Source organism: Lemur catta, chromosome 4, assembly GCF_020740605.2.
Source record: "Lemur catta isolate mLemCat1 chromosome 4, mLemCat1.pri, whole genome shotgun sequence".
NCBI lineage: Eukaryota > Metazoa > Chordata > Mammalia > Primates > Lemuridae > Lemur > Lemur catta.
Window position 1 is genome coordinate 17225105 of NC_059131.1, and position 26108 is coordinate 17251212.

A 26108-nucleotide genomic window follows, 5' to 3' on the forward strand; every position below is an offset into this window, starting at 1 on the left:
TCCCAAGTCCCACAGGGATGATATAGGTCAGACAGATGTTACACATGCAGTGAGTGGCATTTCAAGAGAGAAATGCTGAGCTCAGCAACTCCACTTCTTTTATAGCAAGCAGTATGCAAGCTTGCTCTTTTTCTCCAAGGGAGATACCATTTCATTTTTTAAGGTTGCACACTACAACATAACCCTGAGAAATGGCCTGGATAAACAGTGCTGAGGACCTTGCATTCTTGGCACACCTAGCAAGGTGGTATAGGAATACAAAAGCCTCACAGAGGGGAGTCTCCTAACAGGTGTGCCCCATGCAACTATCATATTCCATGCCAATGACCAAGACTTAAAGAACACTTTTATTTTTTTAAAGAAAAAGAATAAGTTGGTCAAGTAATTCCAATTGAAGAAGAGGATCTCTTGAAATAAGAAAAATTGCTTCCTTAACTCGTTCTTCTTCTTTAGTATCTTCTACCTAATGTTTTTCAACCACAAACTAAGGTATTATTTTTTTTTTCTTTAAGATCTCTAGTGTTCTTCTAAAATAATAAAATTGTCTTCATAGGTCTCTGATGATTTAACTTCCTTTTTTTCTTAGATAGTCTCCTGAAAGCAAGCAGAGTATGGTTATTATTTATGAATAGTAAATTATCACTACAATTCATTATTATTCCACAAACATTGTTGGGTGACTGCCGTGTGCTAGCCACTGTGCTAGCTCCTGGCGATACAAGGATGACTGGATAGTTAAAACATAGTCCCTGCTCTCATGGAGTTCATTGTCTAGTAGGGGAGATAAGTGATAGATATATGTACACATCAATTCTACTTCACAGTAATAAATGCCACAATATTTATTATTTGAGATGTCCTGGAGTATGAACTGGTTATCCAAGCAAAGAGAGGACAAAGGATGCCTATGGCTGGGCAAAGGGAGTGGGAAGAGAGGGCACAGGGGAACAAAGAACCTGCTGCCCTCCCCTCCTATGTGCATTCTATGACCTAGATTTAAAACTGATTACAGCACTTCATTTTTTAATAAGCTCTTATTAATTTTAAAAAACTTAGAAAGCTAATGTTTCACTCTTTTTCTGAAATTGAATGCTGGGTTTTACTTAACATGCCTTCCTCTATTGCAGTCATGACAAATGGAAATGGTGGAAGAATAGGGAGGTATTAAGTCACAAAAGAAGTATAGTCCAGAAAAGTTAACTACAAGGAAAATTCTGCAAAGTGAACCAGATTTTCCCACTGATCTATGTTACAGATTTGGCAATAAGGTCCCAGATGAAACACTCATGAGAATAAATAAAATATCACAACCATGAAACATCTACTTCTATATCGATATCTATCTCTATATCTATCAAAACACAGAGCCCAGTTCTTTAGCACATAGCTTTAGTTATAGAGTGAGGCAACTGTTCTGCGCGCGGTGGCTCATGCCTGTAATCCCAGCACTCTAGGAAGCCGAGATGGGAGGATCGTTTGAGGTCACGAGTTGGCAAGTGAGGCAACTTTTAAATGAAGAAACTAGGAAATTTGGTTGACTTCTAAGGAATTAAGTCTGTCTCTCAACTGTGGTTTATAGAGAGGTCACAAGAAATTTAAGAAAAAGTTATAGTTCTCTGATAACTCAATAGTAATGCTATAAATAAGTCATAATATGTACTTAAGTTTCTTTTTTTAAACTGAGGGCCTAGAATTAAAGATGTTAACATTTTGCAAATGTTGTGATTCACTAATACATTTATTTTAAAAACAAACCTGAATAATTTGTTAGCAAAGCAGCATAGCATCCTTTATCTAATTAGTGTCTAGAAGTTTTCTGTAATTAATAGTCATCCTCCTAGAATCTTTCATAATTAAAATTTTTAAATGGTCATAATTCTTTACTTCCCAAGTTTTCCTCAGTGGTCATGTATATATTTTTTTTGATAGAGACAATTATAATTAAAAGAAAAAGAAGTGAAGGAAACAAAAGTAATGAGAGACAACTGGCTCCTGTGTGGGTATCAGCCTTGCCCGTTCCTGGTGAGCATCCAGCCATTTCCAAGATAGCCTGTCCCTTCCCGGAGCAGTGGGATCTCAGTGGCATGATGTCAGCTGTGTCTGTCTAACCAGTATACATTCTTTGGAGTCTTTTGTGGCCCTAAGCAAGAATACCAACCTTCAGTGCCAGCGACAGAATCTGTATTAAAACAGTCAGGCAACCTCTCTGGTCTTGTCTGGGGAATTAGTCCTGGGCCTAGCCTGATAGGATAGAGCCTGGTTTCTTGACAGCCTAATCTTCTTAGCCTCATTTTCTGAATGCTTTAATTAGATAATTAGCCCAAATCTGTAAGTCTCTATTCTGCCTTCTGCTTATACCCTACCCCACTGACATGGAACCTCCCTCAAATGCTGACCCTTGCTCAGAAAGGGTCCATTCATGGTGGTTATAATTGCTTGTCCTTCCCGGGTTGGAGTTCATCCCTATCATTTGGTGTTTCCTAAGTTGTATCTTGCCCAGAATTAGTCCAATTTGCTCCCAGAACATCTGATTGCCAGCTGTGTAGCATGGTTTATGACAATCCCCTCCAGGGAACTAGTTATGACAACTGGGAAGGTCTGTATACATTGGTGTTTATGTGTGTATATATACCAGCATAACTTGGAGATATTGCAGGTTCAGTTCTAGACCACTGCAAAAAGTAAACATTGCAATAAACCAAGTCACGTGAATTTTTTGGTTATTCAGTGCACGTAAAAGTTATGTTTATATTTATGCTATACTGTAGCCTATTAAGTGTGCAATAGCATTATGTCTAAAAATATGCATGCTTTGGCCAGGCACAGTGGCTCATGCCTGTAATCTTAGCATTCTAGAAGGCCGAGGTGGGCGGATTGTTTGAGCTCAGGAGTTCAAGACCAGCCTGAGCAAGAGTGAGACCCCATCTCTAGTAAAAAAAATAGAAAGAAATTAGCTGGACAACTAAAAATATATAGAAAAAATTATCTGGATATGGTGGTGTATGCCTGTAGTCCCAGCTACTCGGGAGGCTGAGGCAGGAGGATTGCTTGAGCCCAGGAGTTTGAGGTTGCTGTGAGCTAGGCTGATGCCACGGCACTCTAGCCCAGGCAACAGAGTGAGACTCTGTCTCAAAAAAAATATATATGCATGCTTTAACTAAAAATACATTATTGTTAAAAAATGCTAACGATCATCTGAGCCTTCAGCGAGTCATAATGTTTTTGTTGGTGGAGAATCTTGCCTCCATGTTAATGGCTGTTGACTGACCTGGGTGGTGGCTGCTGAAGGATGGGGTGGCTGTGGCAAATTTCTTTTCTTTTTTTTTCTTTTTAGAGATTACGTGTCACTCTGTCACCCAAACTGGAGTGCAGTGGTAAGATCATAGCTCATTGTAATCTCAAACTCTTGGGCTCAAGCGATCCTCTGACCTCAGCCTCCTGAGTAGCTAGGACTATAGGCTCAACACAATGCCCAGCTAATTTTAAAAAATTTCTTGTAGAGATGGGGTCTTGCTATCTTGCCCAGGCTGCTATTGAACTCCTGGCCTCAAGCAATCCTCCCTCCTCAGCCTCCAAAAGCACTGGGATTACAGGCATGAGCCATGGTGCCCCACTATAAATTTCTTAAAATAAGACAACAATGAAGTTTGCCATATCAATTAAGTCTTCCTTTCATGAAAGATTTCTCTACAGTATTCAATGCTGTTTGATAACATTTTACCCAAAGTAGAACTTCTTTCAAAATTGGAGTCAATCCTCTCAAACCTTGCCACTGCTTTATCAACTAAGTTTCTGTAATATTCTAACTCCTTTGTTGCCTTTTCAACATTGTTCATATAGCATCTTTGCCAGGACTAGATTCCATTTCAAAAAACCTCTTTCTTTGCCCAACTATAAGAAGCAACTCTTGGCTAGGCATGGTGGCTCACGCCTGTAATCCTAACACTCTGGGAGGCCAAGGCGGGAGGATCGCTTGAGCTCAGGAGTTTGAGACCGGCCTGAGCAAGAGTGACACCCTGTTCTCTACTAAAAATAGAAAAAAATTAGCTGGGCAACTAAAATGTGACATAGAGACACAGTGAGCACATGCTATTAAAAATGGTGCTGATGGACTTGCTTGACACAAGGTTGCCACAAACCTCCAATTTGTAAAATAAATGCACCAACTGCAAAGCTCAATAAAACACAAAGCAGTAAAATGAGGTATATCTGTATATAGATATATATAGTTTCTATGATGGTACTTAATTTCTCAATTAATCCTTTAAGATCCAGCTCTTGGTACCCTTTCCTGACTCTGCTAGGCAGAAGTAATTAATTTATTTGTTCATCAAGCCTGTATTAATTGGCTACTTCACATTAGGTACTATACTATGTTAGGTACTAGAGACAGGAAGATGATTAAGACGAAATTTTTGCCTTCCAGGGGTTCACAATTTCAATAAACAAAGAACTCTAATGGGGATAATAATAAAGGTATACATAAAATACACACCACAGTGGAGAGAAGCCCAGGATCCAACTGGGGTCTTTAATGATGATTAGGAATTTGCCAACTAGGTGTGAGGGGGCAGGGACAGAGTGCAGAAAATATTCCAGGCAGATAAGACAGCATGTATAGAGGCACAGAAAGCAGAGACTATATCTTCACCAGCTTTGTCTAGTTTATCTAGGACAGTGCAGGGCACATGGTAGAGCACCACTGAGTATTTGTTGAAAGAACGAATGAATGGCTGCTCTTATACTAGAAGCTTCTGCTATTTCAAAGGAGTGTTTAAGCAACTCCAATAATTTTTTTAGAAATTTAAATTTAGATTAAAAAATGTAAACAAAAACACAATTTACAATTTACTAAGTTTAACTCTCACAGATATAATTTCCCAGCTAATTCTCTATTAGATCTCTATTCAAAAATGTATAGACGTGGAAGGGAAATGCAGTATATACCAGTGAGGTGGCCGGCTCACAGTAATTTCTTTTTCTGTAAAATATCGCTTTACATAGGGTGGACCCCAGGAGCTACATCTCTGCTTTTTCACTCTGCTGTCTCCCCGCTCCCCAACCTTGCCCCTCCTACACAGCTGACTGATACAGAGGCAAACCATATGACCCACAACTTGCCAAATCAGGGCCTTAAGAGAAATGAAGGGGGCCAGGCGAGGTGGCTCATGCCTGTAATCCCAGCACTTTGGAAGGACTGCTTGAGGCCAGGAGTTTGAGACTAGCCTGAGCAACATAGCAAGACCCCTATCTCTACAAAAAAAAAAAAAAAAAAAAAGGAAAAAAATTAGCTGGGCATGGTGGCGCATGCCTGTAGTCCTATCTACTCGGGAAGGCTAAGGAAGAAGGATCGCTTGAGCCCAGGAGTTTGAGGGTGCAGTGAGCTATGATGATGCCACTGCATTCTAGCCCCAGGCAACAGAATGAGACCTTGTCTCAAAAAAAAAAAAAAAAAAAAAAAAGAGAGAGAGAGAAATGAAAGGGTAGGATGGGAGGCTTGGCCAAGGTCCCTGCCAGGAAAGGAAGCAGTTTGCAATGGGACAGAACAAAGCTGACTCACTTAGAAACAGAGATAAGACAGAGTCCTTGCAGTGTTCCAGTACTTGGAATCTGCTTTTCTTGTGGCTCAGCTGCACTCTGTCTTTCCAGTGAGTCCGTAAGTAACCCCAGTATCCTTCTAGTAAATTCCTCTTTTCTGCCCTAGCTGGTTTGTTTGATCTGGATCTCTGTCACTTGTAGTCAGAAGGCCCGACTACCACAGGAAATGAAGACAGGCATTGGGAGGGAAACTTACCCAGCTTCTCTGCGGCTTCCACGCAGACACTAGGATACATGCCCTCAGTGTAAGTTGCCACCAGAAGATATAGATGGGTCTTCACAACAATCACGCCAGTGTTTTCCTGGATAAAGAATAAAATAGAATATCCTGCTCTTGGTTCTAATCACAGGACCAGCAGTTATGTGTCAGCTGTATTTTTCACCATTTTCTGATTTCCGTAAATATATATGTTTTTGAACTGTCCACTCATTTCTACTAATTTAGTTGCCTTTCCTCAAAAAGTTTCAGACTGTTGTAATAACAGCACATATATTTTGAGAAGGTTCCCCAGTTGACTGTAATATACCCCTATCCCAATGAGAACAGCAGGTAAAATGGAAAGGTAAGACATTTTGGAATTGGACAGCTCTGGGCTTGACTCCCAGCACCTCCATTTTCTGCCACATGTCTATGGAAGAGTTATTTAACCTTGTTAAACCTCAGTTTCCTCATTTGTAAAATGAGGCTATTTAGTTTAGAATGTGGGTGAAGTGTGCCTAACCCATAATGTAGGTAATCCAATGAATGTGAATTTCATCTCCCTCATTCCTTATAATCAACAGAGAGCCAAGAGAGGTTTTAAGCACAGGAGTGGTATCACCTTTATTTTTTTAATTTTTTTTAAAGGAAGAGGGTGTAGTACGAAGGATGGACTGTACTGTACTACAAAGAGACAGTTCAGGTAAGGTTTAGCTGGTAGATTCTAAAATGAATGTTTCTCAAAGCCACGCTCTCTGATAGTGGTTTTTTTTCACAAATGCCTTCCTGGCACCAGACTGCTGTCTCAATGTCTTGAGACAGTAATGAGTTTCATTTGTTTTATAGAGAGGATAATGTGTGACAAAGAAAACTGGAGTCAAATTTTTTTTATAGTTTCACCTAGCTGTCTTCAAATCTGAGCACTCACATTCTTAGCATAAAGAGAATATTCATCTGCCCGGACACATTTGTAATCCTTTTCCTTGAAATACAGTCCTTCTCTTCGGGCTTGCAAAGGGTTCTTGGCAAATCCATTCACAAGTCTTCGGACATCACTGGGCATTACCTGGAGAGGTTAAATAGTTAGACCAGGAATTGGCAAACAATGGCTGGTGGCCAGCCAGATTTCCCCTGCTGGCTGTTTTTTTTTTTCTTTTTGCCTGCAACCTAAGAATGGTTTTCACATTTTTAAATGGTTGGACAAAAAAAAAAAAAAAAAAAAAATCAAAAGAAGAATAACACTTTGTAACACTTGAAAATTATGTGAAATTCAAATTTCAGTGTCTATAAATAAAATTTTATTGGAACACAAGCACACCCATTCTTTTGTGTATTGTTTATGCCCGCTTTTCCATTACAACTGCAGTTCAGTGGTTGTAACAGAAGGTATACGGCCCAGAGACCTAAAATATTTCCTGTGGCTCTTTATAGAAAAAGTTCATTTAAAAGCCTGATACCCAGGATGGGTGCAGTGGCTCATGCCTGTATTCCTAGTACTCTGGGAGGCCAAGGCAGAAGGATTCCTTGAGCTCAGGAGTTCGGAAGGAGCTTGAGCAAGAGTGAGATGCTGTCTCTACTAAAAACAAAACAAAACAAACAAACAAAAAAAACTCGGAAAAAAATTAACCATCTCTACTAAAAATAGAAAAAATTAGCCCAGCGTGGTGACACACGCCTGTAGTCCCAGCTACTCTGGGAGGCTGAGGCAAGAGGATCACCTGAGCCCAGGAGTTTGAAGTTGCTGTGAGCTAGGCTGATGCCAATTGGCTGATGCCACAGCACTCTAGCCTGGGCAACAGAGCAAGACTCTGTATCAAAAAGAAAAAAAAAAAGCCTGATACCCAAACTTGTCTTTTCTTACACTAAATCCTGGTGATGCTATACACAGGTTCTGCTCCTGGAGTTTGATGAGGGCTGCACTGTCCACATGCTTGGTTCCCAGGAGTGTATCTAACAGTAAGTTCTGCAAATGGCTCATGCCCACTCAGTTCTGAAATGGAAACTGCAGTTGAAGAGATCCACTTTGGCTAGCTTTTAAAAGGCAAGGCATGTGAATACAAATGTCCCTAAAACGCTCCAGTTTTAATATTAGCATGTGTACTTTGAAAAGGTGAAGAGTGAAAATGGCCCATCATCTAGCATCCACCAATACTCAAAAGAGGAAAATAGAGTCCTAGAAAAATCACAAGAACACACAGAGGGCTATGAAGTTGGGTTTGGACAATCACAGCCTCCTAATTTGCTCGCTATGTCTATGGTTTGCGTTAAAATTATCTGGGATTTAAAAAGAAAACAAAACCCAGCCAGGGTGGAAAACGCCTGGCTAAGTAAACAACACCAATGAGATGTGCTGGGTCATGAATCCTCACATTCCCTTCCTGCTGACCTGCTTCAGCGCCGACTGCGAACACTGGTCATCACCCCAGTGGACTAAAAACACCTTTAAGGCACTGAAACCAACATTTTCTGCACAAATCCCCAAGTCTTGGACCGTCCTCACCAGGACAACCGCCACCAGAGCCCCTTTCCCGCCACTCCCTTCCCGGGGTGTGCTCCCGGGGAGGAGGGGTGTCCCCGGGGCAGGACTGCGAGCGGGCCGGGGTGTGTGAGAGGTTAATTTCCAGGCCCGTGGGAGCCGGGGAGACGTACACACGGCACCGAGGACTCGAGGGAGCGGGCGCGGCCCCACTCTCGGTCCGGGAGCCCGGCCTCCGCGAGGGGATGGCGTGCCTGGGAGCCGCCTGTCAACGGACGCGGGGCAAGGCCACGGGATTGGCCGTGACAGCTGCCGGTCACCCGCCTTAGCAACCACGACCCGCTGCGCAGAGCCGCAGCGGCAGCGTCCAGGTTCCTCCTGAGCCCGAGGGGGCGACAGGGGCGCGGTGGCGCGTGGCTCAGGGCCCGGGCCGGCCCCGCGGAGCCGCCCACAGACTGGCCGTCGAACTCCAAGGGGGAGGGGCGGCGCGGGCCTGCGTCCCGGAGACACTGGTCGCCAACGTTTCCCACATTCCGAAGTGACGGGCTCGAGCTGAGCGCGGGCCGGGCAGGACCCCCTTCCCGCCACAGCCGGACGACTCCGGAGCCTTGGGCCGTGGGGCCGGCCCGGATGTGGGGCAGGAGAGCCGAAGGTCCTGGCGGCCTCGCGAGGGGAAAGAGGTGTGTCGCGGCCTGCACGCCCCCAGCCGGGCCAGGGTGGCCCCTGCGCACGCCGCGGCCGCGCGAGGCCCCCGGGGCAGCGTCGGGGGTGGAGGCCGCGCGCCTCCCGCCGACTTGGGGAGTTGGTGCTGCGGGACAGAACGGGCGCAACCTCTAACGACGGCTTCCCCCTCAGGGACAGGCCTTGCGGAGGGCCTTGCGTCCGTTTTTGACCGAAAGCCTCAACCTTCCTTCTCTAAGTTGCACGGCCTGGTTTCTGTGCCAGATAGTTGCAACTTTCCCGATTCACGGCCACCAAAGTCCGACGATGGGACTCCTAGAGGCCCATCGCCACACTGGCTTCAATGGGATACCTCGTAGGAGGACGTGGGCAGCCACTCCAAGGGCCTGGGGGATTAGTTGAAAAAGAATCTCCCTCCTTAACGGAGGCTGGCTTTGAAACTGCCATCGTAAGCCTACAGCAATGACCTCTTGTCAGGGAAAGCATGGACGGCTAATGTTCAAAACCCACTCAATGTCCGTTCCATGCCACAGCTAGAGATTATTAAACAGAAGAGAAAATTAGATGATTGTGAATTTTGATTACCAAATAAGTTAATTTTTAGTTTTTTTTTGTTTTGTTTTGTTTTGTTTTTTAAGGGCTCTGTTATTTGTGACCACAACGAAAAATGCAGACGGTGATGATCTGGTAAATGGCACACTGCCCATGCTCAAGAGCTCGAAAGAATGGTTGGAACCACAGCGGCTTTCTTTTATGGAGGTATAATAATATGGCATTTTGAGGTTTTTCCTTGGGTAGTTGCAGTGAGAAGTGGCTTGTGCTAAATATATTTTTTTCTGTTGCTTGTTTTCTATTTCATTCTCTTTATTATCCTCTTTGCTCTACTAACTTTTTATTTACTTTGCTGTTCATTTCTCTAGCTTCTTAAAGTGGAATCATAGATCTTGTACTATATACTTTTTCTAATATAACACAGCTATAAGTTTCTCTTGGAACACTTCTTAGCTGCATCACTCAAAATCTGATATGTTGTATTGGTTTTAGATTGTAATTTCTTTTTTCTAAGTCTTATTAATGTATAATTGATGTACAATAAACTGCATATATTAAAGTATACAAACTTGATAAGTTTTTATATATGTATATATAACCATCACCATGATCAAGATAATGAACATACTCAACACTCCCTTTCCTAATCATCCTGTTGCTTTGTAATCCCTCCCTTCTTGTCCTCCCCATCCTCTGCCACCACTGCTTTGCTTTGTCATTTAAAAACATTTATAGAAATGGAATCTAACAGTATGTATTCTTTTCTTTTTGTCTGGCATCTTTCACTCAGAATAGTATTTTGCAATTCATCCATGTTGTTGTCTGTATCAATACTTCATTCCATTATATAGCTATATCCCAGTTTGTTTGTCCTGTTGGTGGGCATTTGGGTTGTTTCCAGTTTTTGGCTATTACAAAAAAGCTGTTCTGAATATTCATGTACATGTCTTTGTATGGACATATGCTTTCATTTCTCTTGGGTAGATATCTAGTTGTAGAATGGGTGGATCATATGGTAAATGAATTTAACTTTTTGTGAAGTTGCCAAACTGTGTTCCAAAGTCATTGAATCATTTTTCATTTCCACTAGCAGTGTATGAGATTTCCAGTTGTTTCATATTCTAGCCAACATTTGGTATATAGTCTTTTTAAATTTGAGACATTGCAAAAGATATACAGTGGTATCTCATTGTATTTTTGTTGTTGTTGTTGTTGTTGTTTGTTTGTTTTGTTCTGAGACAAAGTCTTGCTCTGTCTCCCTGGGTAGAGTGCAGTGGAGTCATCATAGCTTACTACAACCTCAAACTCAAGCAATCCTTTTGCCTTAGCCTCCTGAGTACAGGCATGTACCATGGCACCCAGCTAATTTTTCTGTTTTTAGTAGAGACGAGGTCTTGCTGTTGATTAGGCTGGTCTTGAACTGCTGACCTCAAGCGATCCTCCTGCCTCAGCCTCCCACAGTGCTAGGATTACAGGCGTGGCCTAGCCTCATTGTGGTTTTAAATTGTATTTCCCTAATGACTAATGATGTTGACCATTTTTTCAAGTCTTACTTGCCATTTATATATCTTCTTTGGTGAAGTGTTTGTTCAAGTCTCTTGCCCATTTTTAAATTGGCAATTTTTAACTGTTTTTTCCCTTATTGTTGGGCTTTTATTATTGAGATAATTTACATACCATGAAATTCACTATTCTAACATGTACAATTCATTGTTAGTATGTTCACAAAGTTGTGCAACTGTCACCACTATCTAATTGCAGAACATTTTCATCACCCCAGAAAGAAACCTCATAACCCCTTAACAGTCATTCCCCATTCCCCTCTCCCCCTGGCAACTGGGAATACTAATCTACTTTCTATCTCTACAGATTTGCCTGTTCTGGACATTTTGTGCAAATGAAATCATGCAATGTGCCGTCCTTTGTGACTGCTTTCAGTTAGTATAATGTTTTCAAGGTTCATCCATGCTGTAGCGTGTATCAATACTTCATTCCTTTTTATGGTCAAATAATATTCCATTGTATGAATACCATATTTTGTTTATCCATTCATCAATAGATGGACACTTAGGTTGCTTCTAGTTTTTTTGCTAATATGAATAATGCTGCTCTGAACATTTGTGTACAACTTTTTATGTGAGCATATGTTTTCAATTCTCTTGGGTATAAAACCTAGGAATGAAATTGCAGGTCACAGGGGCAACTCTAGGTTTAACTTTTTGAGGAACTGACAAACTTTCCCACAGCAGCTGTATCATTTTAAATTCTCATTGGCTATGTATAAGGCTTCCAATTTCTCCACTGCTTGGAGTTCTTCGAACTTCTTTTATCTGTGGGCTTACAGTTTCTAACAAATTTGGAAAAATTTCCGCCATATTTCTTAAAATATTTTTTTCTATCCCACCTTTCCTTTGGGGAAGTATAATTACATGTATAATAGCCTGCTTGACGTTGTCCCATTGCTCACTGATACTCTTAATTTTTTTGCAGTTTTTCCCCCCCTGCATTTTAGTTTGGAAAGCGTCTATTGCTGTGCTTTTAAGTTCACTAACCTTTTCTTCTGTAATGTCTAATCTGCTGATAAGCCTATCTTATCAGGTGTATCTTTCACCTCAGGCATTGTAATTTTCTGGTGAAAAGATATCTGGTGTATCTTTCATCTCAGGCATTGTAATTTTCATGCCTAGAAGTTTTATTTGGGTCCGTTTTTTATCTTCCTCTGTCCCAACAGGTTCGCTTTTTCCTCTAGCTTCCTGAACTTATGAACTACAGGTATAATAAATATTTTAATGTCCTGGTTTAATAATTGTATCATCTGTGTCATTTCTGGTGCAGTTTTGATTGATTTTCCTTCTCATTATTGGTTAAATTTTCCTGATTCTTTGCATGCCTGGTGATTTTTTGATTGGATGCAAGACATTGTGAATTTTAACCTTGTTGAGTGCTAGATATTTTTTATTTCCCACAAATATTCTCAGTTTTTGTTCTGGAGTGCAGTTAAGTTACTTGGACACAGCTGGATCCTTTCAGGTCTTGACTCTGAATTTTGTTAGGCAGGACCACAGCAGCATCTACTGTGGGGTCAGTTTTGTTCTAGTTATGATATAAAACCCCTCCAAGTACTCAACTCTACGCTCTGTGAACTATGGGATGTTTTACTTTGGCTCATGTTAGAGGGAACACTCCAGGGGCTGTGTGACATCTAGGGATTGATTCCCTAATTCTTTTATGTATTTCCTTGCTCATTGTTTCTCTGGGTAGTTTTCCCATAGGTATATAGTGTTTAGCATTCAGCTAATGAGAAAAGTTATTTCAGTCTCTCAGGTAATTTGTCAATTGTCATGGAAAAATTAATTGAGTGTAAGAAGACTTTAAGAGCAAGTTTCTTTTTATTTCAATAAGAGCTTTCATTTTGGAATATCCAATCATCTGTTTGATTATAAAGTTTATGGATAAAAATATAACTAATTTCCTTGATTTTTATATCCATAGTCTTTATATTTTAGCTTATGTTTTAAGTAATTTAAAAAAAAATTGGCAGGTGAATTCATTATGGAAGAACAGGAAATTGAATAGAAACTTTCTAAAATTTTGTAATGTTTTACACTAGTGACATTTCTTCTAGGTACACAGTTTGCCTTAGGTGGCACTAAGCTTTTAGTGAGACCCTTGATATAGTCTTCGCTAGTTCTGTGAGAATAAAGGCTGGGAAGATCAGTCTTTCTTATGTAGTCAAAAAGCCTCAAATAGAGGCCTAATTGTATCTATTTTAACCCATAAAGGTAAAAACATTTTATAAGATTTGACAAAAGTTTGGTTCTAACTACCATGTGATTCTGGGCAAGTCATTTGACCATTCTAAGACTCAAAATATCTGTGAGATGAGTTATGTTTGCTGTAGCCCAGAGCAGAGAGTCAAATACTCTTTAAAAAGCACTTGATGATGTGATTTGAAGTAGAAAAATTGGATTTACAGAGAGTTTTTCACACAAAATATAATGAGTCCAGATAGTACTAATTATTTAATTTTTTTCAAGATTTGATTTTCATAGTTTAATTCTGTTCTTTTAGAACTTCGCTAAAGAAGATACTGATGCAGCTATTCAATCAATATTATACAGAGAACATTATGTAATCAAGGTAAGAATTGGCTATAGAATGCATCTCAATTAAAAATTAAATTTTGTGAGCCAGGTGTGGTGGTGTGCACCTGTCATGTCAGCTACGGGGGAGGCTGGGGTGGGAAGATTGCCTGAGACCGCTGAGTTTGAGGCTGTAGTGAGCTGTGGTTGCACCTGTGAATAGCCACTGCACTCCAAGCCTGGGCAATAGAGATCCCATCTCAAAAAAAAAAAAACAACACTAAATTTTGTTTTTCCTTTTTAGATGGAATGCATTCTATAAACAAATGTAGAAAAATAGAAAGAATTAAAAACAGTCATTTGCACCTGGGATTAATCTTAAGGGATCTCTGAGATTGCTTTAATGGACTTCCTCTTTTCTTACACTTTGTGGGAATTCCTTCACAGATAGGCATAAGAATTTCCCTCAACTCACTTGTTTCTTTGACTTAGAGGGTTTTCACAGAGTCACTACCAATGAGCTAATCCTGAAGAGCTGTTTTCGGAACACACTGACTAGCTATTACTCAGGTATACATAGGTAAGAACAAAGGTTTAAGCAGGATGGGCTTAATTAGACAAGAACAGCCATGTGAAGTATACTAAACACCGGAGTGAGTGATCTGTTTTTTCTTTTAAGAATGTTCGGCCAGGCGCAGTGGCTCACACCTGTAATCCTAGCACTCTGGGAGGCCGAGGTGGGCAGATGGTTTGAGCTCAGGAGTTCAAGACCAGCCTGAGCAAGAGCGAGACCCTGTCTCTACTAAAAAATAGAAAGAAATTAGCTGGACAACTAAAAATATATAGGAAAAATTAGCAGGGCATGGTGGCACATGCCTGTAGTCCCAGCTACTTGGGAGGCTGAGGCAGAAGGATGGCTTGAGCCCAGGAGTTTGATGTTGCTGTGAGCTAGGCTGATGCCACGGCACTCTAGCCAGGGTGACAGAGCAGGACCCTGTCTTAAAAAAAGAAAAAAGAAAAAAAGAATTTTCATTAGAGTTCTTTAAAAAGGAAAGGAACTATTATTGGGAATAGTTGAACGGCTGAAGTTGATATAACCTGAAGTTAGGTAGGGGTGTGGCCGAGAGAACCCCTTAGGGTTTGTAACATTTAATTTTTTTCATTTTGCATTTCATGTAGATCCTAGTAATCACGTGATATCATTTGCTATATGAAAGGCGGAGGAGCAGTTTGGGTGAGAATGAACTTGCTTATAGCCTAATCAGGCTTCTTTGCAGGCTGCTTGCCATTTGGACCACATTGTGTTATTCTTCTGCCTGTCTACTCTTGTCTTTTTTTTTCCCCCATAGAAAGTTTTTCTTCCTCATTCTCTGCTATCCCTTCTCTTCCAGGATAACTCCTCATTCTTTAAGGCCCAGCCCAAATGTTGCCCATTTTGGGAACCTTTTTTTGTTTTAATTTAATCATTTAAAAATTATGGTAAAATATATACAATATAAAATTTGCCATTTTAACCATTTTAAGTGGTTAAATGTCACCATTCAGTGACATTAATTACATTCACAGTGTTGTACAACTGTCACCATTATCTCCAAAACATTTTCATCACCCCAAACTGATACTTTGTATTCAGTAAGCAATGACTACTCATTTCCTCATCCCCCAAGTACCTGGTAACCTCTAATCTAGTTTCTATCTCTATGAATTTTGCCTATTCTGATGTTTCATATATGTGGAATCCTACATTTGTCTATTTGTGTCTAGCTTATTTGTTTCCAAAGTTCGTCCACATTGCAGCATATATCAGAACTTCATTTCTTTTTTAGACCAAATAATATTCCATTTTATGTATATACCACATTTTGTTCATCCGTCTGTTGATGGACGCTTGGGTTGTTCCTACCTTTTGGCTATTGTGAATTATGCTGAAATGAACATTTGTGTATAAACATCTGAGTCCCCACTTTTTATTGTTGTTTTGTTTTGTTTATTTGTTTGTTTGTTTCTGTGACAGGGTCTTGTCTGTTACCCAGGCTAGAGTGTAGTAGTGTCATTACAGCTCACTGCAGCCTCCAACACCTGGGCTCAAGCCATCCTCCTGCGTCAGCCTTCTGAGTAGCTGGGACTATAGGCATGTGCCACCACGCCTCGCTAATTTTTAAAAATTTTTTTTGTAGTGACGGGGGTCTCACTTTTTTGCCCAGACTGGTCTTGAACTCCTGGCCTCAAGTAATCCTCCCACCTCAGCCTCCCAAAGTGCTGGAATTACAGGGATAAGCCACTGCACCTCTGTTTTTTTTTCTTCTGAGAAGCTGTTGGTCTTACTGGAAAGTCCCTGTTTTTAATTCTTTTGGGCATATACCTAGGAGTGGAATTCCTGAGTCATATGGTAATTCTGTTTAACTTTTTGAGGAAACACCAAACGGGGAATCTTTTAAGATGCTAGAAAATGGTTTTTCTCCCTTCTATGTCTTCAGTTACTTTATATATAGTATGTCTCATATATATGCATCTTGCTATATTGTCTCTCCTCTCACTGTGTTGTAGATTTATTTTTGTTTTTTGTTTTTAGAGATGGGGGTCTCATTATGTTACCCAGATAGATACAATGCTGTACACTACAGCCTTAAACTCCTGGGCCCAAGCAATCCTCCTGCCTCAGCCTCCCGAATAGCTGGGACTATGGGCGAGTGCCACGGCTCCAGGCTTTTGATTTGTTTTTTAGTCTGGTTCCCCAGGGAGAGCAGGCATGTTGTCTGAATTATTTGTGTATTCCTCGTTTCCAGCATAGAATATGTCACATAGTAGAAGACAAATAAATTATTAAATTAATAAATGCCTTTGCGGATTCTTCTTAGGAATAATTTAAACTTACGAAGTTTAAGTTTTAGAAAATTTTAGAACAAGAATGCTTTAAGATAATGTATTTGTCTTTTCTATCACTGTTTACTAGGAACTAGATAAGTATTTACAACATCATGACTTCTTAAATGCAAGAAGAAAAGAGATATTACATAAAAGATGGGTTGACCATGTGGCAGATCCTCTCCAGAAGAAAATTATAGAAAAAGTTTGTTCACATAAGAAGATTAAAAAAAGGAGACAAGAGGAATTAGAAGATTTTTTAAAACATGTAAATAAAAAGGTATTAAGAGTTCATTTGCTACTTTTTTCTTTTTCTTTTTTTTTTATTTCAGCATATTATGGGGGTACAAAAGTTTAGGTTATGTATATTGCCCTTGCCTCCTATACTTTTTTCAGTTGGTTTAAAACCTATGGTTAACTTTGTTTATTTATAATCATCCAAATAGCCTGCCCCTCCCTCCATATGTGTGTGTGTGTGTATATATATATATATATATATATATACACACACACACACACACACAATCTACACCCTATTATAAAGTATTCTTAAATCTAGGGCATGTGGAAAGGATAGAGAGGAGGGGTAGGTCTGGATTTAACTGTGTGCATTAGAACCATTTTTTCTTTGTTTTCCTATGTAATTATTTTATTTACCATTTTAAAAAATTTGGACTCTAGTTTCAGGACATATTTTTCTTTTGTTATGGAACTCTATTATTTGCAAAACTATAAAGTACTTCTGTTCTTCTGGCATTATAAAAGACCTGAGATACGTGACTAGTAAATATTTAAACAAATTCCTAAATCTTTTAGTGTTCCAACATTTTTTATTAAAATCTTACAAATTTTAAGTAGATTCCTTCCATCTCTATGATATTTATTACTTGAATAATTTCAAATTTGGTCTTTTCTTTCCTTTTGCATTTGTCATTGATGCCACTTTGAAGCATAAGAAAGGAACTGTGTGTTTGACTCTCAAGTCTTGAGATACTCAAAATTAATTGTGCTCCTCTTGTTCTTACGTGTGGTTTTATTTCCTTCTTATAGGGAAATGCATTTATAGAACATTATGATCCAAAAGAGTATGATCCTTTTTATATGAGCAAAAAGGATCCTAATTTTCTGAAGGTAGGGTAGATTTCTTATTTTAAGTTGGGTATTATGTGTTGGGTTGTTTTGAGAGGCCTAATATATGAGTAGTCCTTTAGTGATTCCCAAACATGCAAAAACAGTTTAAGAATAGTTTCCCATTTCCATGGGCCAGGCACGGTGGCTCACGCCTGTAATCCTAGCACTCTGGGAGGCTGAGGCAGGAGGATTGCTTGAGCTTAGGAGTCTGAGACCACTCTGAGCAAGAGCGAGACCCCATCTCTACTAAAAATAGAAAAAATTAGCTGAGTGTGGTGGCACATGCCTGTAGTCCCAGCTCTTAGGAGGCTGAGGCAGGAGGATTGCTTGAGCCTGGGAGTTTGAGGTTGCTGTGAACTAGGCTGATGCCAGGGCACTCTAGCCAGGGCAGCAGAGTGAAACTCTGTCTCAAAAAAAAAAAAAAAAAAGAATAGTTTCCCATTTCCACATCTTAGACAGGAACAAAAAGCCAAAGGCTAAAGTAAAGTAAATCTCTGTAAAATTAGAAAATATTGTATAATAATTAGGTAATAGGTAATATTTAAAAATTTCATAGACTTTTAAATTTGTTACAAAAGTAAGACATTTTCATGATTGAGATGTGAGAAAATTGATTTTCAAATAAAATAAAAACCAGTCTTAATTCCTTTGCCCAGAATTAACTCATTGTAATGTTAACTCCTTAACATGTTTTATATATCCTTCTAGACTTCTTTCTCTATATATGTATATGCACACATTTTTATTTTACAGGACTAGTATTATATTTGGTTTTATAATGTGCTTCCCTCTCCTTTAACAGTTTCCGGTTTGCTGCTTTGTAAAAAAAATATAAAGATATCATTTTAATCATTGCATGGTCTTCTATTATTAATAGCAGCTACCTTGCACTGAAGGCTTAACCAAGTGTTGGGACTTTTTTCCATTATTTCATCTTCACTGCTACTCTGTGAGGTAATTCACAGATGAGGCAAGTAAGGCACAGATAGGTTGTCAAAGCTACCCAGCTGTAAACAGCAGAGCAGAGATGTATTTCTAACCATAGACTGTTTTGCCATACCATAATTTTTTTTGACAAATACCGTATTTTGAACATCTAGATTGTTTTTGCCCATTGCTGTTATAAATGACCTTATGATGAACATCTCTCTCTATAGCTAAATATTTCTTAATTTTTTCCTTAGGGTAAGTTGCTAGAAGTAGAATTGCTGATTAAAGGGTATGAATGATTTTGATTCATGTTGCCAAATTATCCTCCAGATAGGTTTATAAACTTAAACTTTCACCATAGAGTCCATTTTTCCATACTTTTGTTAATAGTGGATATTATTAAACAAAATAAAACCCCTGAAAAAACTGCCTTGGGTCATAGATATTTTAAACTGTTGGCATTTGCAGAGGAATTCTAGGTCCTTTTTTAAAAAATTGGTGTGTGTGTACTGTTGTCCCTATTTTTATAAGTGAGAGTTAAACTGAGAGTTTAGAGTCTTAAACACACCAACCAGTAACACAGATAGTAAGGGACAAAATTGAGAATTGAAATCAGATCTTTTTGATACTGTCTTAGTCCATTCTTGCTACAATAACAAAAAAGCTTAGATTGCATAATTTATAAACAACAAAAATCTGTTTCTCATAGTTCTGGAGACTGGGAAGTGCAAGTTCAAGGCCCTAGCAGATTTGATGTCTGGTAATGGCCCGTTTCTCACAGATGGTGCCTTCTAGCTGTGTCTTCACATGGTAGAATGGGCAAACAAGCTCCCCTGAGCCTCTTTTATAAAAGCACCATTCATGAGGGCTCCACCCTCATGACCTAATCACTTCCTAAAGGTCCCTCCTGTTAATCCTATGGCATTGGTGATTAGGTTTCAACATATGAATTTGGGGCAGACACAAGCATTCAAATTATAGCAGTTATCAAAATTCCATTTTTCTGTTCTTATACCATACTGCCTTTCTAAATGATGTCTATAGGTGACCTCTTACCATAATCTGAGCACCTTGTGCCTATAGCAGCAGTTCTCAAAGTGAGGTACATGGACATTTGAGAACCTGAGGCCCTTTTGGGGGTCCATTAGGCTGAAACTATTTTCATAATAGTTGCTAAATACTATTTGCCTTTTCATTGTGTTGACATTTGTACTGATGGTGCAAAAGCAATGGTGGGTACAATTGCTGGCACCTTAGAACAATTTGTCATGTCACCAAACTGTGCCATGTACTCACAAGTAAAAATAAATGTAATTTCACTTAATAACGTCTTTGAACAAGCAGTAAAAAAAAATTTTGACATGTGAGTACTGCTTTTTTCCCCCATTCTTGAAACAAATTTAATATATTGTTAGCCGAACTGTTTTTCTTTTTCTTTTTTCCTTAAATTTAAAGATGAAAACTGTATATATTTATCTTGCACAACATGTTGTTTTGAAATATGTATACACTGTGGAATAGCTAAATTTTTTGAGACAGAGTCTTGCTCTGTTGTCTGGGCTAGAGTGCCTACCTCACAGCAACCTCAAACTCCTGGGCTCAAGTAATCCTCCTGCCTCAGCCTCCCGAGTAGCCATGCCACCACACCTGGCTAATTTTTTCAATTTTTAGTACAGATGGAGTCTCACTCTTGCTCAGGCTGGTCTCCTGACCTCAAGTGATCCACCTGCCCCAGCCTCCCAGAGTGCTAGGATTATGGGCATGAGCCAGCGTGACTTGCCTGGAATGGCTAAATTTAGCTAATTAACATATACATTACCTCACATGCTACTTATTTTTTGTAAATGAGAACACATAAAATCTCTCTTAGCAATTTTGAAGACTATAATACACTGTTATTAAATAACAAAATGAATAAAGTTAGCCTGTCACTTTAAGGAAAACTACTGACAATATTTGTTGCCAATGAAAAAATGTGAGCTTTCAAGCAAAACATTTGAATTTCGGAAAACTCATATTCACCATCATGAGTGTGACAGTGTTTCAGTACTCAAAGACTTTACCGATGGGATTGGTAATGATATTAATGAATGTGATTCTTTGATATTGGATAATGAAATGTATAAACGTTTGGAAGATCTTGCATACATAACTCAGTAATCCAAATTTTTTCCCAGATGATCAATTCATGATGTTACAAAATCATGCATGGGCAAAAGATTCATGCAAAATGCAAGACAGACCATGGATTTTAATGTAGAAGAATATAAAAATTCATTGATGTGGTTTCAGATTCCACACCATAACTAACCTTTAAGAAACTACCACCTGTTGAGTTTGAGTATAGTATCAAATAAGAATATCCACAGTGATCTGAAAAGGTTGTTAAAATACTCCTTCCTTTTTTAACTACATATTTCTGTATGGATTTTCTTCATTTACTTCAACTAAAACAATGTGTCTCAACAGAGTGCATATAGAAACAGAAGCAGATGTGAGAATCCAGTTGTCTTCTGTTAAGCAAAACATAAAAGAAATGTACAAAAATGTAAAACAGTGTTACTCTTCTCACTATTTTTTTGCTTTGGAAAATATAGTATTTTTTCATAAAAATATATGTTAAATATAGTAGGCTGATTGTTATTTTAAAATTAATGAATAATTTAAAATTTTCTCAGTTTTAATTTCCAATATAGTAAATATGAATAGATAACTCATATATCCAAGAGTTCTTTGGACATAACAACAACAACATCTTGAAATAAAACAGTTTGAGAACCACTGGGTTATAATATCTCCATTTAGGTTCTTATGGTCTACAAGTGCTTATCAGTAGAGATAGTAGAGTCTTAGGACTTATAATTGCTGATAAAACTAGAATTTTCTCTATTTCTCTCTTCAATTTAAAATTTAAAATTTGATTTGTTATTCATATGTCAATAAATCACATACAAAAACCTGAAAATGATAGTACTGTTTTTGTCTCTTTTTATAATGAATTAATGTTTTAATATTTTATAAGTAACACTCTTTATAACTTCTGTAAAAGCAAAATTCTAGGGGGCAGACTGATCACTGTTTATTTTGACTCTAATAGCCATGATTTATATTATAATTATCTCAGAAAAACAAGCCTGATTATCATTAGAAAGATACATGGGTGGCCTTTGTAGGTTGTGGTAGAATTTCACTGACTGAGCCTAGACCATGTATGTTACTGTTGCTGAATGCCGTTTTCTTTCGTAGAACTGTCATTTTGATATTGATAACATTGGTCATTACAATAGATTTGGTGCTTTAATACCTTGGCTCATAAATGATCTACATTTTGAATATTATGTTGGTTAAGTTTTGCATAACTATTAATTATGTTGTTGATTATGGATGTTACGATTATAGATCCATTATAGATGAATATATGGATATATTTTTTCTTTTGTGCATGGGAAAGGAATATTTAAATTTGGGAATGTACGATAACAAAAGAATTTGTGAAGATTCAACCTACACTTTGAAACAAGAGCTAACCTTGCCTCTTTGATTGGAGGACCTTGTTAAGAGAAGTATTGGAGAGCCTCCCAACTGTTTGTAATGTGCTAACTATACACAATAGTAAGCCTGCTATTAGTTTGTAAATATTGTATTCTTTACTCTTCTGGCATAAGAGCCATATGTGGATAGGCTGTCCTATCCATATGGATAGGATAGACTGAAAATGTTTAATATTCAGAACTGTATCCCAGTCCTCAAAGAAGTTTCTCTCTTGTAGGTTATCATCCCACCATTTCGTGACCCTTTGAAAAAAGCACAGTATGACAAGGATGATGAAAAAAGAACTCTTCTTCAGTGTGAGACTGGTACTTAGTACCTAATTACTATGTGATTTCATGGCCCAAGACCAGTGGCAATTGCATTTAAGGGTGCTAATTTAGATTACTAATCTTTCTTCAGGCAAAATATATACAATGAAAGAATTTAAAGAGGTTGAGAAGGCCCAGCTGCATTCAAGATTCCCAAGAATTTCTAATTCCAGGCACTTTATTACTCCAAATGAGTGGCTTAAACTACCTACAACATACATAGAAAGTGAATTTTGTAAAAGGAGCAGGTAATGGTTAATATACTAGGAATTATAGAACCTCTTAGACTTTGAAAAAATTCTGTCTGGAGACAATGATATAAATTTTTTCATACTCATGATTTTTTTTAAATTTTCATTTTTCAATGAGAAATCTGTAATTCTTATCTTTGTTCCTCTGTGTGTGATGCTTTTTTCTTGGGTACTTTCAAGATTTTTCTCTTTATCTTTGGTTTTCATTAGCTACACTATGATGTATATAGGTTTGCTTTTTCTTTCTATCTTAGGGTCCTCTGAGATTCTTATATTTATGGTTTTATGTATTTCATTATTTTGGGGAAATTCTAGACCATATCACTTCAAATATCTTTTATGCCCCATTCCCTCTTTTTTCCCCTCTTAAGTCTCCAATTATATATATGTTAGACTATTTGATGATGTCTCACAGTACCATAGCGTTTTGATACTCTTGTGGGTTTTTTTTGTTTGTTTTTTCTTGAGACAGAGTCTCACTCTGTTGCCTGGGCTAGAGTGCTGTGGCATCAACCTAGCTCACAGCAACCTCAAACTCCTGGGCTCAAGCCATCCTCCTGCCTCAGCCTCCTGAGTAGCAGCTGGGACTACAGGCATGCGCCACCATGCCCAGCTAATTTTTTTCTATATATTTTTAGTTGTCCAGCTAATTTCCTTCTATTTTTAGTAGAGACAAGGTCTCGCTCTGGTTCAGGCTGGTCTCGAACTCCTGAGCTCAAACAATACACCCACCTCGGCCTCCCAGAGTGCTAGGATTACAGGCATGAGCCACCACGCCTAGCCTCTGTTGTGTTTTTTCATTCATTTTTTTCCTATTTGTATTTCAGTTGGATCTACTGACCTGTCTTTAAATTCACTGAGTCTTTCCTTAGCAGTGTCTCATCTACTAAATAGCCCGTCAAAGGAATTCTTTATCACTGTTATCATGATTTTTTATTTCTAGCATTCCCATTTGATTTTTTAAATATAGTTTTCATTTTTCCTGAAATTCTCCCTCTGTTCATACATATTGTCCACATTTTGCACTAGATTCTTTACCATATTAATGAGTTACTTTAAATTCCCTGATAGTTCCAACATTTCTGAATCTGATTCTTTTGATTGCTTTATCTATTGATAATGGGTAATTTTGTCTTGCTCTTTTTTGTATGTCTTGTAATGTTTGATTGAATGCCAGACATTTGGGCTAAAAGAACAGTATAGACTAAATATTTATGTCTAGAAATGGACTTGCTTCTTTTGTCAAGCATCAGTGTGGAGAATTGGGCTTATCTAGTCAGATGTTGAGCTGAGTTTGAATGTTTTTATTGCTATTGTTACCTTTGGCGCACTATAGGCCTCAAATACCTCTAGTTGTTAGGCTGTTTTGCCTTGTGCTTGGGGTGGGGACTGGGTGCCAGGGAGGTTTTCTCAAGTGTTCCTGCTCCTCCCTCAGTTTTCAGCTATCCCTGCAAGCTTGCATCATAGAGGTGGAGAGGCGTTCTTTGCATACTCTTGCCTCTCCCCGAGAAGTCTACTGCTGTTGTTGCTTGTTGAAAGGCTCACAGTGGAGGCAGGGGAACATTCTATGTTTCTTTCATCTAGCTTCAGTTTTATGCAAGCCCTGTGTGCTTGGGCCTCAAGAATAGGGCTCCTTGGGGTTCCTTTCCCTTATCCCTGTGGTAGCCAAACTCCACCCTGTATCTGTGATTGTTCTTGGATGGTAGATTCCTGCCCCTCTTCCAATGATAACAGATCTTGGCTTAGGTGCTCGCTTCAGCAGCACATATACTAAAATTGGAACAATACAGAGAAGATTAGCATGGCCCCTGCGCAAGGATTACACGCAAATTTGTGAAGGGTTCCATATTTTTTAAAAAAATATTTAAAAAAAAAATTAAAAAAAAAGAAAAAAATAGATCTCTGCTTAGTATAGGAATAGGATTTTGGCCCAAGCCAATTTCTTGCCCCTCCCCCTGACACAGAGGGTTTTTGCTTCTATTCCTGACCTCAGCAGCAATGGATCCTTGCCTCTGTCCTGGGTGTAACGGGATTCCTCATCTCTCCTTCAGTGGCACACAGGTTTTGCTTCTACTCCTCCCCAAGATGCACTGGATTTTTCATTGTTGTCCTGGGAGGAAGTAAGTTTGTTTCTCTTCCTCCAGTGGCTTAAGGCTTTTTCTTTGTAGGAGAGAAGGGTCCAGGGAAGTAGGTAGGGCTTTGTCCTTGTTTACCATAGTTTGTTTCTCCATTCCTCTACTGAAGGACATCTTGGTTGCTTCCAAGGCTTAACTTTGCAACTCATTGGGTAAACATCAAGGAATGTGATTGCTGGTTTATGTGATAAAACTATGTTTAGCTTTGTGAGAAACTGCCAACTGTCTTTCAAAGTGGCTGTACCATTTTGCATTCCCACCAGCAATGAATGAGAGTTCTTGTTGCTTCACATCCTCATCAATATTTGGTGGTATTGGTGCTTTGGATTTTTGCCATTTTATTAGATAGGTGGTGGTATCATTCTTGTTTTAATTTACAATTCTCTAATGGCATATGATATTGAGTATTTTTTCATATGCTTATTTGCCATTTGTATATCTTCTTTGATGAGGTGTCTGCTGTTCAGATCTTTTGCCCATTTTTAAATTATGTTTATTTGGGTTGGATGTGATGGCTCATGCCTGTAACCCTAGCACTCTGGGAGGCCAAGCGGGAAGATTGCTTGAGGTCAAGAGTTTGAGACCAGCCTGAGCAAGAGCAAAACCCCGTCTCTACTAAAACTAGAAAAAATTAGCCAGATAACTAAAAATAGAAAAAAAGTAGCTGGGTGTGGTGGTATATGCTTGTGGTCTAAGCTAGTTGGGAGGCTGAGGCAGGAGGATCACCTGAGCCCAGGAGTGTGAGGTTGCTGTGAGCTAGGCTGATACCACAGCACTCTAGCCTGGGCAACAGAAGGAGACTGCGTCTCAAAAAAAAAAAAAAGAAAGAAAAAAGAAAAATTAAATTGGGTTATTTGTTTTTTTGTTGAGTTTTAAAAGTTCTTTATATATTTAAGATATGAGTACCTTATCAGGTATATATTTTACAAATATTTTCTCCCAGTCTGTGGCTTGTCTTTTCATTCTCTTAACAGTGTCTTTTGCAGAGCTTATTTTTAATTTTAATGAAGTCTGTATTATCAATTTTTTCTTGTTTTACCTTCTTCTATATAAGCCACCTCTTTACACTCTACCAAAATGAAGCAGTTTTTATGTCCTGCTTCTCCTGGGAGGGACTTGTCTTCCTTTGGAATTCAATTTACTTGTTTGCCTTGAGGTCTGATAAGCTCAATAAGAGTTATGTTTTTGTAGATTATTTGGCCTTTTCTTGTCTTGGGGTGAGAACAACATTATTTGGTGCTTTCTACATCCTAAATGGAAGCAGAACTAAAATAGTTTCATTTCTTATTTTTAAAAAAATTGGCCACAAATGGCATTGTAAATCTTACATAAAACAGAAATAAACCTT

The 26108-nt window shown here is 38.8% G+C and overlaps 2 protein-coding genes and 1 non-coding gene across 15 annotated transcripts in view; 2 read left to right on the forward strand and 1 right to left on the reverse strand.

Annotated features, from left to right (window-relative positions):
* The window catches only part of FAM228B (family with sequence similarity 228 member B), a 64798-nt gene that overhangs the window by 9704 nt on the left and 28986 nt on the right, over positions 1-26108 (forward strand). For 11 of the 13 annotated variants that reach the window (XM_045549138.1, XM_045549140.1, XM_045549141.1 and 8 more), the window contains exons 1-7: positions 8638-8953; positions 9593-9713; positions 13578-13646; positions 16542-16733; positions 17504-17584; positions 22284-22371; positions 22466-22622. In XM_045549138.1, the coding sequence (XP_045405094.1) occupies positions 8904-8953; positions 9593-9713; positions 13578-13646; positions 16542-16733; positions 17504-17584; positions 22284-22371; positions 22466-22622 (758 nt within the window). In that variant the 5' untranslated portion in view covers positions 8638-8903. Of the gene's footprint in view, positions 1-8637; positions 8954-9592; positions 9714-13577; positions 13647-16541; positions 16734-17503; positions 17585-22283; positions 22372-22465; positions 22623-26108 lie in introns of those variants that run through there. The other 2 variants (XM_045549144.1, XM_045549139.1) reach the window with 1 other exon arrangement.
* On the reverse strand, positions 440-7781 carry PFN4 (profilin family member 4). Its single transcript, XM_045549152.1, has 4 exons — positions 7659-7781; positions 6726-6863; positions 5795-5900; positions 440-594 (listed from the first exon to the last, which is right to left on the reverse strand). Exons 1-4 carry the CDS (start codon positions 7773-7775, stop codon positions 566-568), a joined length of 390 nt encoding a protein of 129 aa, XP_045405108.1. The 5' UTR covers positions 7776-7781; the 3' UTR covers positions 440-565.
* On the forward strand, positions 24372-24478 carry LOC123637544. Its single transcript, XR_006734913.1, has one exon. It is a non-coding gene; the product is annotated as a U6 spliceosomal RNA (small nuclear RNA).

Coding starts and splice junctions, on each gene's coding strand:
- PFN4 (XM_045549152.1), bottom strand. CDS start 7,775: ATGAGCCATTTGCAGAACTTACTGTTAGATACACTCCTGGGAACCAAG. Junction 5,901..6,725: donor ATTCTCTTTATGCTAAGAAT/GTGAGTGCTCAG, acceptor TTCTTTATCCAG/GAAAACACTGGCGTGATTGT. Junction 595..5,794: donor GGAAGCCGCAGAGAAGCTGG/GTAAGTTTCCCT, acceptor GCTTGCTTTCAG/GAGACTATCTAAGAAAAAAA.